General features: G+C 45.0%; 2 protein-coding genes across 2 annotated transcripts in view; one reads left to right on the top strand and one right to left on the bottom strand.

Moving 5' to 3' along the window:
- LOC310823923 (tripartite motif-containing protein 16-like) overlaps positions 1-8112 on the top strand; it is a gene marked incomplete at its 5' end in the record, with an annotated part of 8891 nt that extends 779 nt beyond the window's left edge. The window contains 5 exons of the mRNA XM_083696864.1: positions 142-237; positions 1048-1281; positions 1441-1600; positions 5526-5591; positions 6816-8112. Coding sequence (XP_083552990.1) covers positions 142-237; positions 1048-1281; positions 1441-1600; positions 5526-5591; positions 6816-7369 — 1110 coding nt within the window. The 3' untranslated portion in view covers positions 7370-8112. The remainder of the gene's footprint in view (positions 1-141; positions 238-1047; positions 1282-1440; positions 1601-5525; positions 5592-6815) is intronic.
- LOC310823633 (uncharacterized protein) overlaps positions 1-12579 on the bottom strand; it is a gene marked incomplete at its 3' end in the record, with an annotated part of 277614 nt that overhangs the window by 255406 nt on the left and 9629 nt on the right. The gene's annotated exons all lie outside the window — the stretch shown is intronic.

The raw sequence follows: 12579 nt of genomic DNA, 5'->3' as shown, positions 1-12579 counted from the left end.
TTGTTGGTGTTCTTGTTTTACAATCTGGTTCTTATCAGACAAGTTTTAACAGGTACAATGACTCATAACAGTGTAACAGTCCTTCTCTCTCTTCTGGAGTGTAGTGCAGTGTGCAGTAACAATGTGTGTGTGTGTCTACAGCGTCAGCTGGGGATGAGTCAGCAGGAAGTCCAGCAGAGAGTCCAGAAGAGAGAGAAGCAACTGAAGGAGGCCAAACAGGCTGTGGAGTCTCTCACAGTGAGTGTGTGTGTGTGTGTGTGTGTGTGTGTGTGTTTTCTTTCTTTTCTTCTTTTTGCCAAGTCACTACCCCCCATCATCAGAGGACTTAAGTACTTTGTTTGTTTCATTCATTTTAATAGTTATTACAAATATATTCCATCTACTAGGTACCTATTTATGTTATTATTTATTCATTTATTTATTATTTTACATGGCCATTTTGGTTTATTTGGTATTTTTCCTGTTGTACGTGTTAAGATATATCAACTCCATCCAAACACACACTATTAGTAAATAGTATATTTGAATTTAATCTGATTATTTGCTGTAATATTTGATCTGATTGTTCTGGAATGTAACATTGAAATTGTAACCAGCTTTGTATGCCTTGTTTTAACAAGGGTGATACTTTGTACAGTATTTCATTTTTAACATCCCAAAACTGAGATGTTGTGATCTGTATGAAGGCCAACAAGCCTTTTTTAAATCGAGGGTGAGCTTCTTTTAGTAATCTGCTACACAACCAGTTTGGTAAAGTATAGTATAGTTTTTGAGGCCCGTCCTTAAATAAACTGGGTCTTTATACTGACCAGTGATAGCGAGATCAGACCCTCTTGTTGTGTGTCAGATAGTTTGTTGTTTTTGGCGGAACTTCTCCTGCCAGTAATGGATGTTTCAGTATCTCAACAAAAGTTTCATATACTTCTACTGGTATGCCATCAAAACCAGGGCTTTTTCCTGTCTGATAAGATGCAATTGCCTCAAGACGTTTGTGTGTGTGTGTGTGTGTGTGTGTGTGTGTGTGTGTGTGTGTGTGTGTCCTAACAGCGCTCTGCACAGACAGCAGTGGAGGACAGTGAGAGGATCTTCACGGAGCTGATCCGCTCCATTGAGAGAAGGTTGTCTGAGGTGAAGCAGCTGATCAGAGCCCAGCAGGAGGCAGCAGTGAGTCAGGCTGAAGGACTGGTGGAGAAACTGGAGCAGGAGATAGCTGAGCTGAGGAGGAGAGACGCTGAGCTGGAGCAGCTTTCACACACAGAGGATCCCATCCATTTCCTCCAGGTAACCACACTGACCCTCCATCTGCAATACTGAAACAAGATTACTGTTCAGTTATTCATTCATCCTCTGTTCTCTCTCTCTCCTTCTCTTTCTCTCTCTGTCTCTGTTTCTCTCTCTCTCTGTCTCTCTCTGCCTCTCTCTCTGTCTCTCTCTCTCCAGAGTTATCAGTCTCTCTCCAGTCCCAGTGTATGTTCAGACTTCCCCAGCATCATTGAGGGTCCTCTTCAGTTGTTTGGAGGTGTGAGTGAGGCTGTGTCTGAGCTGAGAGACAAACTAGAGGACCTCCTTAAGGGAGAATGGCCCAACATCTCAACTACAGGTGGGTTAGGTTTAGGGTTAGGGTTAAGGTTAAGGTTAAACCTTAACCCTAACCCAACATCTCAACTACAGGTGGGTTACAAACTCTACCTGCTCAACTTTCATCACCTCAACTTCAGACCAGTTACAGTTGTGGTCAGAAGTTTACATGCACTTGTAAAGAACATGTATGTCATGGCAGTCTTGAGTTTCCAATCATTTCTACAACTCTTATTTTTCTGTGATGGATTGATTGGAGTACATACCTCTTTGACACAAAAAACATTCATGAAGTTTGGTTCTTTTATGAATTTATTATGGGTCTTCTGAAAATGTGACAAAATGTGCTGGGTCAAAAATATACATACAGCAATGCTAATATTTGATTAAATGTCCCTTGGCCATTTTCACCTCAATTAGACGCTTTTGGTAGCCATCCACAAGCTTCTGGCAAGCTTCTGGTTGAATCTTTGACCACTCCTCTTGACAGAATCGGTGCAGTTCAACTAAATTCAGCACATTCCACTCCATGTTCTCAATGGGGTTTAAGTCAGGACTTTGTGAAAGCCATTCTAAGACCTTAATTCTAGCCTGATTTCGCCATTCCTTTACCACGTTTTTTTGTGACTCAAGACTGCCATGTTCTTTACAAGAGTTCTCTAACCCCTAACCCCTAACCCTAACCCAAATACTAAACCGTCAATGAAAACATCCAACCAACAACAGACCCTAACCCTGACCCCTAACCCAAATACTAAACCCTCAATGAAAACATCCAACCAACAACAGACCTTAACCCCTAACCCTGACCCCTAACCCAATTACTAAACCATCAATGAAAACATCCAACCAACCACAGACCCTAACCCTGACCCCTAACCCAAATACTAAACCGTCAATGAAAACATCCAACCAACAACAGACCCTAACCCCTAACCCATACCCCAAACCCAAATACTAAACCGTCAATGAAAACATCCAACCAACAACAGACCCTAACCCCTAATCCTAACCCCAACCCGTAACCCTAACCCTAACCCTACTGACGTGCGGCCGCGTTTTCAGGGGTTTCCAAAATGTTTTGATCAATATCTCCGTGATAATTCGGCGTATAAACATGGTTTAAATATCGGTAGACTCTCAGCTTTCGATTCTGCACTCCTGTGACATGCCCTCTCACTCACAGACGGAGCTATGAGCCTCAGAACAGCTTGGTACACACCCTCCCTGCGTAATTGGTGAATTTGGTAGCAGCCTTGCTTGAGTCGCTAAGACACTGCCTTTTACCGTCGGTGATTGGTCGATTTACACGTCCATCTTCTTCGCTACACGTGACGTCGGCATTGTCGGTATTGACAAACATTTCAGTGACAGAGACAGAAAGCAGAGAAGATGTGTTTACAAGGATCCATTAGAAGTCCTTTTTTATATTCTGTCTAGTATTTTATTCATATTGTATACCATTTCTGTGTAGCTCAGGACTTCATAGATGAATTTCAAGCACCAAAACAATTCATCCACATGGGTAAAGGTATGTTTTCACATGGGATTTGAAACATTTCTGAAAAACGGATTCGAAATGTTCAGGTTTAGGCCTACTTACCTCTTCACACAGTGCTGTTGGGGTAAACATCTATCACAATCAGGAAAGCTGAGTTTGTACTGAAAATATTGATATGAAACACTTGGGTATTATTTTGTATGGAAGTGACTTCAAATTGAGAAAGAATAAATGTATGTAAAAATGGAGAAAATACCCCTGGTCCCCAAAGGGTTAACCTGCAAAGTGAGGCCTTCTCTTTCCCCCCCCATCAGAACAATGTGGGACCTGTCCATGTTTCCAACCCTTGACTGATACATGTCTCTCTCTCTCTCCCTCCCTCTCTCTCTCCCTCCCTCTCTCCCTCTCTCCCCCCTCCCTCCCTCCCTCCCTCTCTCCCTCCCTCCCTCCCTACCTCTTCTCTCCATCCAATCTCTCTCTCTCTCTTTCCCTCTTTCTCTGTCTTTTTTTCTCTCTCCCTCCCTACCCCCCTCTCTCCCTCTCCCTCCCTCCCTTTCTCCCTCCCTCCCTCTCTCCCTCCCTACCACACTCTCTCCCTCCTTCCCTCTTTCTCTCTCCTTCCCTCCCTTTCCTCCCTCCCTCCCTCCTCTTGCTCTCCGTGCCTCTCTCTCCCTCCCTACCTCTCTCTGCTACTCTACCTACCTCTCTCCCTCCATCCTCTCCCTCCCTCCCTCCCCCACCTCTCTCCCTTTCTCTCTCCCTCCCTCTATCCCTCCCTCCTTCCCTCCTCTCCCTCTCTCCCTCCCTCTTTGCCTCCCTCCCTCCTCTTTCTCCCTCCTTCCCTCCCTCTATCCCTCCCTCTATCCTCTCCCTCCCTCTTTCTCTCTCCCTCCTTCCTCTCTCTCCCTCTCACCATCCATCCCTCCCTCTATCAATCCCTCTATCTCTCCCTCCCTCCCACCTCTCCCTCCCTCCCTTCTTCCTCCCTCTATCCTTCCCACTATCCCTCCCTCTATCCCTCTTTTCCTCCCTCCCTACTCTCTCTCCCTCTCTCCCTCAATCCTCTCCCTCCCTCCCTCACCCCCTCTCTCCCTCCTGTCCCTCCCTCTCTGCTTCTCCCTCCCTCCTTCCTCCCTCTATCCCTCCCTCTCTCCCTCAATCCTCTCCCTCCCTCCCTCCCTCCCTCCCCCTCTCTCCCTCCCTATCTCTCTCCCTCTCTCCCTCCTCTCCCTCCATCTTTGCCTCCCTCTCTCCTCTCTCTCCCTCCCTCTATACCTCCTTCTCTGCCTCCCTCCCTCCTCTCTCTCATTCTCTCCCTCCCTCCCTCCTTCCCCCCCTCCTTCCCTCCCTCCCTCTATCCTTCCCTCTATCCTCTCCCTCCCTCTTTCTCCCTCCCTCTCTCCCTCCCTCCCTCCTTCCTCTCCCTCCCTCTCTTTCTCCCTCACTCCCACCTCTCTCTCCCTCTCTCCTTCCTCCCTCTATCAATCCCTCTATCTCTCCCTCTCTCCCTCCCTCCTTCCTCCCTCTATCCTTGCCTCTCTCCCTCCCTATTTCTTTTCCTCTCTCCCTCCTCTCCCTCCCTCTCTGCCTCCCTCCCTCCTCTCTCTCCCTCTCTCCCTCCCTCCTTCATCCCTCTATCCTTCCTCTCCATTCCTCCCTCCCACCCTCTATCACTCCCTCCCTTCCTCTCTCCCTCCCTCTTTCTCCCTCTTTCCCTCTCTCTCTCCCTCTCTCCCTCCCTCACTCTTTCTCTCTCTCTCTTTCTTTCACTCCCCTCTCTTTTCTCCCTCCCTCCCTCCTCTTGCTCTCCCTCCGTGCCTCTCTCTCCCTCCCTACCTCTCTCTACTACTCTCCCTCCCTCTCTTCCTACCTCCTTTTTCCCTCTCTCCCTCCCTCTCTCCCTCTATCCTTCCTTTCCCCCCCTCACTCCCTCCCTTCCTCTATACCTCCCGACCTGCATCCCTCCCTCCCTCTTTCCTTCCCTCTCTCCCTCCCTCTATCCTCTTTTTCCCTCTATCTTCTCCCTCTCTCTATCTCCCTCCCTCTATCCCTCCTCTCCCTCTCTTCCTCCCTCCCTCTATCCCCCCCTCCCTCTCTCCCTCCCTCCCTCTCTCCCTCTTTCTCCCTCTCTCCCCCCCTCCCTCTATCCCTCCCTCTCTGCCTCCCTCATTTCTTCCTCTCTCCCTCCCTCCATCCTCCCTCTATCCCTCCCTCTTTCTCCCTCCCTCCTCTCCCTCCCTCCCTCTCTCTCTCTCCCTCCCTCCTCTCTCTATCCCTCCCTCCCTCCCTCCCTCCTTTTCTCTCTCCCTCTTTCCCTCCCTCCCTCTCCCTTTCTCCCTCCCTCTACCCCTACCTCCCCTCTCTCTCTCTCTCTCTCTCTCCCTCCCTCTCCTCCCTTCCTCTTTCTTCCTCTCTCTCTCCCTCCCTCCCTCCCTCCCGTCTGTAGTGAATGGAGTGGATGTTTTCCTGCCACCAGAGCCCAAGACCAGAGCCCAGGACCAGTTCTTCCAATGTGAGTGTGTTTCTCCTGAAGTAGCTGACAGTTTCTCTCTCTCTTTATCTCTCCCTCCCTCCCTCTCTCTGTTCTTCCCTCCTCTCCCTCCCTCCCTCCCTCCCTCCATTGATCCTCTCCACAAACCCTGAGACACAACTAGAGATCTCTAGGAGAGGGAGAGACTCATCAAAGACAGCCTACATATCTGACTCTCCCTCTCTCTCCCCCCTCTCTCTCTCTCTTTCTCTCTCCTCTCTCTCTCTCCCTCTCTCTCTCTCTCCCTCCATCCCTCTCTCTTTTTATCTTCCTCCGTCCCCCTCTCTCTTCCTCCTTTCTCTCTCTCTCTCTCCCTCTCTCTTTCTTTCTCCTCTCTCTCTCTCCCTCCATCCCTCTCTCTCTCCCTCCATCCCTCTCTCTCTTTCTCTTCCTCCGTCCCCTCTCTCTCTCTCTCTCTCTCCTCTCTCTCTCCTTCCCTCCCTCTCTCTCTTTCTCTTCCTCCGTCTCTCTCTATCTTCCTCCTCTCTCTCTTTCTCTTCCTCCGTCTCTCTCTCTCTATCTTCCTCCTCTCTCTCTCTCTCTCCTCACTCTCTCTCTCTCTCTCCTCTCTCTCTCTCTCCCTCCCTCCCTCTCTCTCTTTCTCTTCCTCCGTCTCTCTCTATCTTCCTCCTCTCTCTCTCCCTCTCTCTTTCTCTCTCCTCTCTCTCTCTCCCTCCCTCCATCCCTCTCTCTTTCTCTTCCTCTGTCCCACTCTCTCCCCCCTCTCCTCTCTCCCCTCTCTCTCTCTCTCCTCTCTCTCTCTCTTCCTCCGTCCCTCTCTCTCTTCCTCTGTCCCACTCTCTCCCCCCTCTCCTCTCTCCCCTCTCTCTCTCTCTCTCTCTCTCTCTTTCTCTTCCTCCGTCCCCCTCTCTCTTCCTCCTCTCTCTCTTATTCTCCCTCTCTCTCTCCCTCTCTCTCTTCTCTCTCTCTCCCTCCATCCCTTTCTCTCTTTCTCTTCCTCTGTCCCCCTCTCTCTTCCTCCTCTTTCTCTCTCTCTCTCCTCTTTTTCTCTCTCTCCTCTCTTTCTCTCTCTCTCTCCCCCTCTCTCTCTCTCTCTCTCTCTCCCCTCTCCTCTCTCTCTCTTTCTCTCTCCTCTCTCTCTCTCCCTCCATCACTCTCTCTCTTTCTCTTCCTCCGTCCCCCTCTCTCTCTCTCCTCTCTCTCTCTTTCTCCCTCCCTCCCTTCCTCCCTCTGCTCTTCTCCCAGATGCCTGTGAGCTCACACTGGACCCAAACACAGCACACAGAGACCTCTCTCTGTCTGAGGAGAACAGAAAGGTGACATGGGGAGAGGAGGAGCAGCCGTATCCTGATCACCCAGAGAGATTTAACTACTGGTACCAGGTGCTGTGTAGAGAGGGTCTGACTGGACGCCGTTACTGGGAGGTAGAGTGGAGTGAGGGAGAGGCTGATATAGGAGTGACATATAAAGGAATCAGCAGGAGAGGGAGGGGTGATGACTGTGGGTTGGGATTCAATGACAAGTCCTGGAGTCTGTTCTGCTCTGATGACAGATACTCCACCTGGCACAATAAGAAGAACACTGTCATACCTGTCCCCTCCTCTGGCTCCCACAGAGTAGGAGTGTATCTGGACTGGCCGACTGGCACTCTGTCCTTCTACAGCGTCTCCTCTGACACACGGACCCTCCTGCACACATTCCACTCCACATTCACTGAGCCCCTCTACCCAGGGTTTAGGGTTTGGGGCGAGGGCTGTTCAGTGACCCTGTGTAAACTAGTCTCAGGGAGATCACACTGAACACCAAAGGCTCAAAGATGTCGGATCAGAACATGATGCAGTTGGATAGTGGTGTGTTTTCACTGAGATGTTGGAGGTACAGATGTTCTCTCTCCCAGTGTGTAGGGTGTTGTGTGTTGTGTGTAGTTATATTTTTTCTTACTGTATATATATATATATATATATATATATTATTATTAAAAAATGCATCTGATAGTGAAATAGACTACAGGTACAGAAAATATGTATATATTTGTTTATATATGTTTGTTTGTTTTTGATGGAAATGCAACTGATAGTGAAACAATCTAGATGAATGATTAGATGATCAAATCAGACTGATGATGAACTCTGAGAATAACACAGGAGAGAGTGTCTGTATGTATATAAGAGTTGGTTAGATTGGGTGTTGGAGTTGTGATGCTGGATTACGTTGCTGTGTGTAAGATAGCAGGGAGTGGATGTGAAGACAGCTCTCCTTCTCTGTCAGTACAACATGGACAGTGTCTTCAGAACATCCTAATCTACACAGTGTTTAATTGATTCCTATGCAAATCAGAGACCCTATAAAAACAAAGATATTCATTCCGAAATGACATGAACTATTATCCTTGCATTAAGATGTACTCAATTCAACTTATTGAGTGATTTGTTGATGACATTTTTGCATTTTAACTAATTTTAAGACTGTCAAAGCAAAAAGTCTGAATATTTCTGTCCATGAGGTATTTTTGTATTTCACTTTTAATAAATGTACTGAAATGTCAAAAATCGTGTTTTCGCTTTGTCATTCTGGGGTATTGTGTGTGGATTGATGGCAAATTCTTTAAATTGAATCCATTTCAAATTTACTCTATAACACAAGAAAATGTGTAAAAAGTGAAGGGGTCTGAATACCTTCAGAAGGCGCTGTACATGTTCTGAACTTCACTTTCCATGCATTCCTTCATTTTTATATAGTAATCATCTAGTACAGTAATATCTCTCCATCATGTGACATTGTGAGGGGCAGCCAAGGTGCAGGCTGCTTTTCCTTTCTCTGTCTGTGGGCTGTGGGAGGCATGGCTCTCATGAGAAGACTTCACCTGTCTCCTGCAGTACCTCTCCCTGCCATGGGAGGCATGGCTCTCATGAGAAGACTTCACCTGTCCCCTGCAGTACCTCTCCCTGCCATGGGAGGCATGGCTCTCATGAGAAGACTTCACCTGTCCCCTGCAGTACCGCTCCCTGCCATGGGAGGCATGAGAAGACTTCACTTGTCCCCTGCAGTACCTCTGACCCCCAGACCCCCAGACCTCCAGACCCCCAGACCCCCAGAACCCTATCCCCCAGACCTCTAGCCCTCAGATGGGGGCACCACCTGGTGGTCATTTACTAGTATTACAACAACAGAGAGATTAGAATCCAGCCAGTTAGCAATAAGCACTGGATCCTAAAAACCCAGAATTTGAACCTGAAATATTCTTTATAACATCACAGATCTTTTATAATGGAACAGTGTAATAGAACATCAGTGTAATAGAACAGTGTAATAGAACATCAGTGTAATAGAACAGTGTAATAGAACATTAGTGTAATAGAACAGTGTAATAGAACATCAGTGTAATAGAACAGTGTAATAGAACATTAGTGTAATAGAACATCAGTGTAATAGAACAGTGTAATAGAACATTAGTGTAATAGAACATTAGTGTAATAGAACATTAGTATAATAGAACAGTGTAATAGAACATTAGTGTAATAGAACATTAGTGTAATAGAACATCAGTGTAATAGAACATTAGTGTAATAGAACATCAGTGTAATAGAACATTAGTGTAATAGAACAATGTAATGGAACATTAGTGTAATATAACATCAGTGTAATAGAACATCAGTGTAATAGAACATTAGTGTAATAGAACATTAGTGTAATAGAACATTAGTGTAATAGAACATTAGTGTAATAGAACATCAGTGTAATAGAACATCAGTGTAATAGAACAGTGTAATAGAACATCAGTGTAATATAACAGTGTAATAGAACAGTGTAATAGAACATCAGTGTAATAGAACAGTGTAATAGAACATCAGTGTAATAGAACATCAGTGTAATAGAACAGTGTAATAGAACAGTGTAATAGAACATCAGTGTAATAGAACATTAGTGTAATAGAACATCAGTGTAATAGAACATTAGTGTAATAGAACAGTGTAATAGAACATCAGTGTAATAGAACATTAGTGTAATAGAACATCAGTGTAATAGAACATTAGTGTAATAGAACATCAGTGTAATTGAACATTAGTGTAATAGAACATCAGTGTAATTGAACATCAGTGTAATAGAACAGTGTAATAGAACATCAGTGTAATAGAACATCAGTGTAATAGAACAGTGTAATAGAACAGTGTAATAGAACATCAGTGTAATAGAACATTAGTGTAATAGAACATCAGTGTAATAGAACATTAGTGTAATAGAACAGTGTAATAGAACAGTGTAATAGAACATCAGTGTAATAGAACAGTGTAATAGAACAGTGTAATAGAACATCAGTGTAATAGAACATTAGTGTAATAGAACATCAGTGTAATAGAACATTAGTGTAATAGAACATTAGTGTAATAGAACATTATTGTAATAGAACATCAGTGTAATAGAACATTATTGTAATAGAACATTAGTGTAATAGAACAGTGTAATAGAACATCAGTGTAATAGAACATCAGTGTAATAGAACATCAGTGTAATAGAACATCAGTGTAATAGAATATTAGTGTAATAGAACATTAGTGTAATAGAACATCAGTGTAATAGAACATTAGTATAATAGAACATTAGTGTAATAGAACATCAGTGTAATAGAACATTAGTGTAATAGAACATTAGTGTAATAGAACATCAGTGTAATAGAACATCAGTGTAATTGAACATTAGTGTAATAGAACATCAGTGTAATAGAACATTAGTTTAATAGAACAGTGTAATAGAACATTAGTGTAATAGAACATTAGTGTAATAGAACATTAGTGTAATAGAACATTAGTGTAATAGAACAGTGTAATATTAGATTAGATTAGATTAGATTAGATTCAACTTTATTGTCATTGTGCAGAGTACAAGTACAGAGACAACGAAATGCAGTTAGCGTCTAACCAGAAGTGCAAAATAGCAGAAAGTGCAATGAACAGTATTTACAGGTAGTGCAATATATGATCAGTAGTAGTGCAGTATGATATAGTATAATATAAGCAGTATAATATAGCAGTGCAGTATAGCAGTATGTGAGTAGCAGTAGCATTATAGCAGAATAAATAGTTACAGTATGAGCAGTGTAGCAGCATATGAGCTGTATGGGTAATGCAGTCTAGCAGTATATATGTATTAACAGTAACATGAGGTAGATAGCAGAATAAATATAAATATGGAATGCCGTATAAACAAGTATGTACAGTATGTGCAGTAGTATTAAAGAAAATATAGGATATGTGCATTATGTGCATTATGAACAGTATGAACAGTATGAACAGGTATGTACAGAAGAGCAGTGGTATTGAGTAAGAGCAGGGGAGGGGAGTATAGTGCAATAGTGCAATAGTCCGGGTGGGGGGGGGGGGGGGGGGTGGGGGTTGCGGGGGTAGTAGGTTGTCAGGTAGGTGTAGTGTTCAAGTTCAGCAGGGTGACAGCCGCAGGGAAGAAGCTGCCTCTGAACCTACTGGTTCGGGTGCGGAGAGACCTGTAGCGCCTCCCGGAGGGGAGTGGGGTGAAAAGTCTGTGGTTGGGGTGAGAAATGTCCTTGACGATGCTGCGTGCCTTACGCAAGCATCGTTTGCCCTGGACAGCCTCGATGGAGGGGAGTGAGGAACCGGTGATGCGTTGGGCAGTCTTCACATAAAAAAACATAATAAAACGTTAGTGTAATAGAACATTTATGTAATAGAACATTAGTGTAATAGAACATTTATGTAATAGAACAGTGTAATAGAACATTAGTATAATAGAACATTAGTGTAATAGAACATTTATGTAATAGAACATTAGTGTAATAGAACATCAGTGTAATATAATCTTAGTATAATAGAACATTAGTATAATAGAACATCAGTGGAAACCAAAGGGGACGTTTTCTTTCCAGTGTTAACACTTCACTTAGCAACGTCATGACAACCCAAATGTGCAGACAGGCCTAGGAGACGAGTTAACCTTGACCCTAACCCTGACTCTAACCCTGACCCTGACTCTGACCCTAACCCTAACTCTGACCCTGAACCTGACTCTGACCCTGACCCTAACCCTAACTCGAACCCTGACCCTAACCCTAAACCCTGACCCTAACCCTAACCCTAGGGGATGAGTTAACTTTAACCCTAACCCTAAACCCTGACCCTAACCCTAGGGCTAGTAGAACCATGTAGTTAGGCTCTTCAAACCCACCTCCTCGTTGCTAGGCAACCCCCCCCTTTTCCCTCCACCGTTCGTATTTTACGACATTTTTTAGAAAAAAATGTTTTATGAAACTCCTTCAAACCACACAATCTCCCCACCCCCTCGTTGCTAGGTAACCCACCATATCCCGTCCCTTTCCGACATTTTCTTTTCCTTTACGACATTCCCTCAAACACACCAACCTCCCTTATTTTACGACATTTACTATTATTATTATTATTATTATTATTATTATTATTATTATTATTATATCTTTACGACATTTACTTCTTCTTTACGAGAGAAGGGGAGACAGACACCATGGAAACCACCACCACCACCGACACCGGCGGCTCCTCTGGTACTCGTAGCGGGTCCTCTGGGACCGTCTCCCCCGGTGGTACCGTCTCCTCTACCGGCTCTGAGGCTAATGATAACGGGGCTAACTAACGAAGCTAACGAATTTACCTACCGAGTGCAGTGTTGACGGGGTGCTAAAGGCTAATGCTAACTGGCTCTAACGAACTGACCGTGTGTGTGTGGGTGTGGAAACGCGTCGTGTCATCATTACTCGACATTCCTTCAAACCCACCCCCTCGTTGCTAGGCAACCCCCCCCCTTTCCCTCCACCGTTCGTATTTGTTTTGAAAAAATATTTTTACGACAGTCCTTCAAACCACACACACACTCTCCCCACCCCCTCGTTGCTAGGTAACCCACCATATCCCGTCCCTTTCCGACATTTTCTTTTCCTTTACGACATTCCCTCAAACCCACCAACTGTTCCTTGTTGCTAGACAACCCCACCCCTCCCTCATTTTAC

Source organism: Argentina silus (genome assembly GCF_951799395.1).
Source record: "Argentina silus genome assembly, chromosome: Y".
Taxonomy (NCBI): Eukaryota; Metazoa; Chordata; class Actinopteri; order Argentiniformes; family Argentinidae; genus Argentina; species Argentina silus.
Note: the sequence above shows the minus strand (reverse complement) of the source record. Positions and strands in the feature narration are given on the sequence as shown.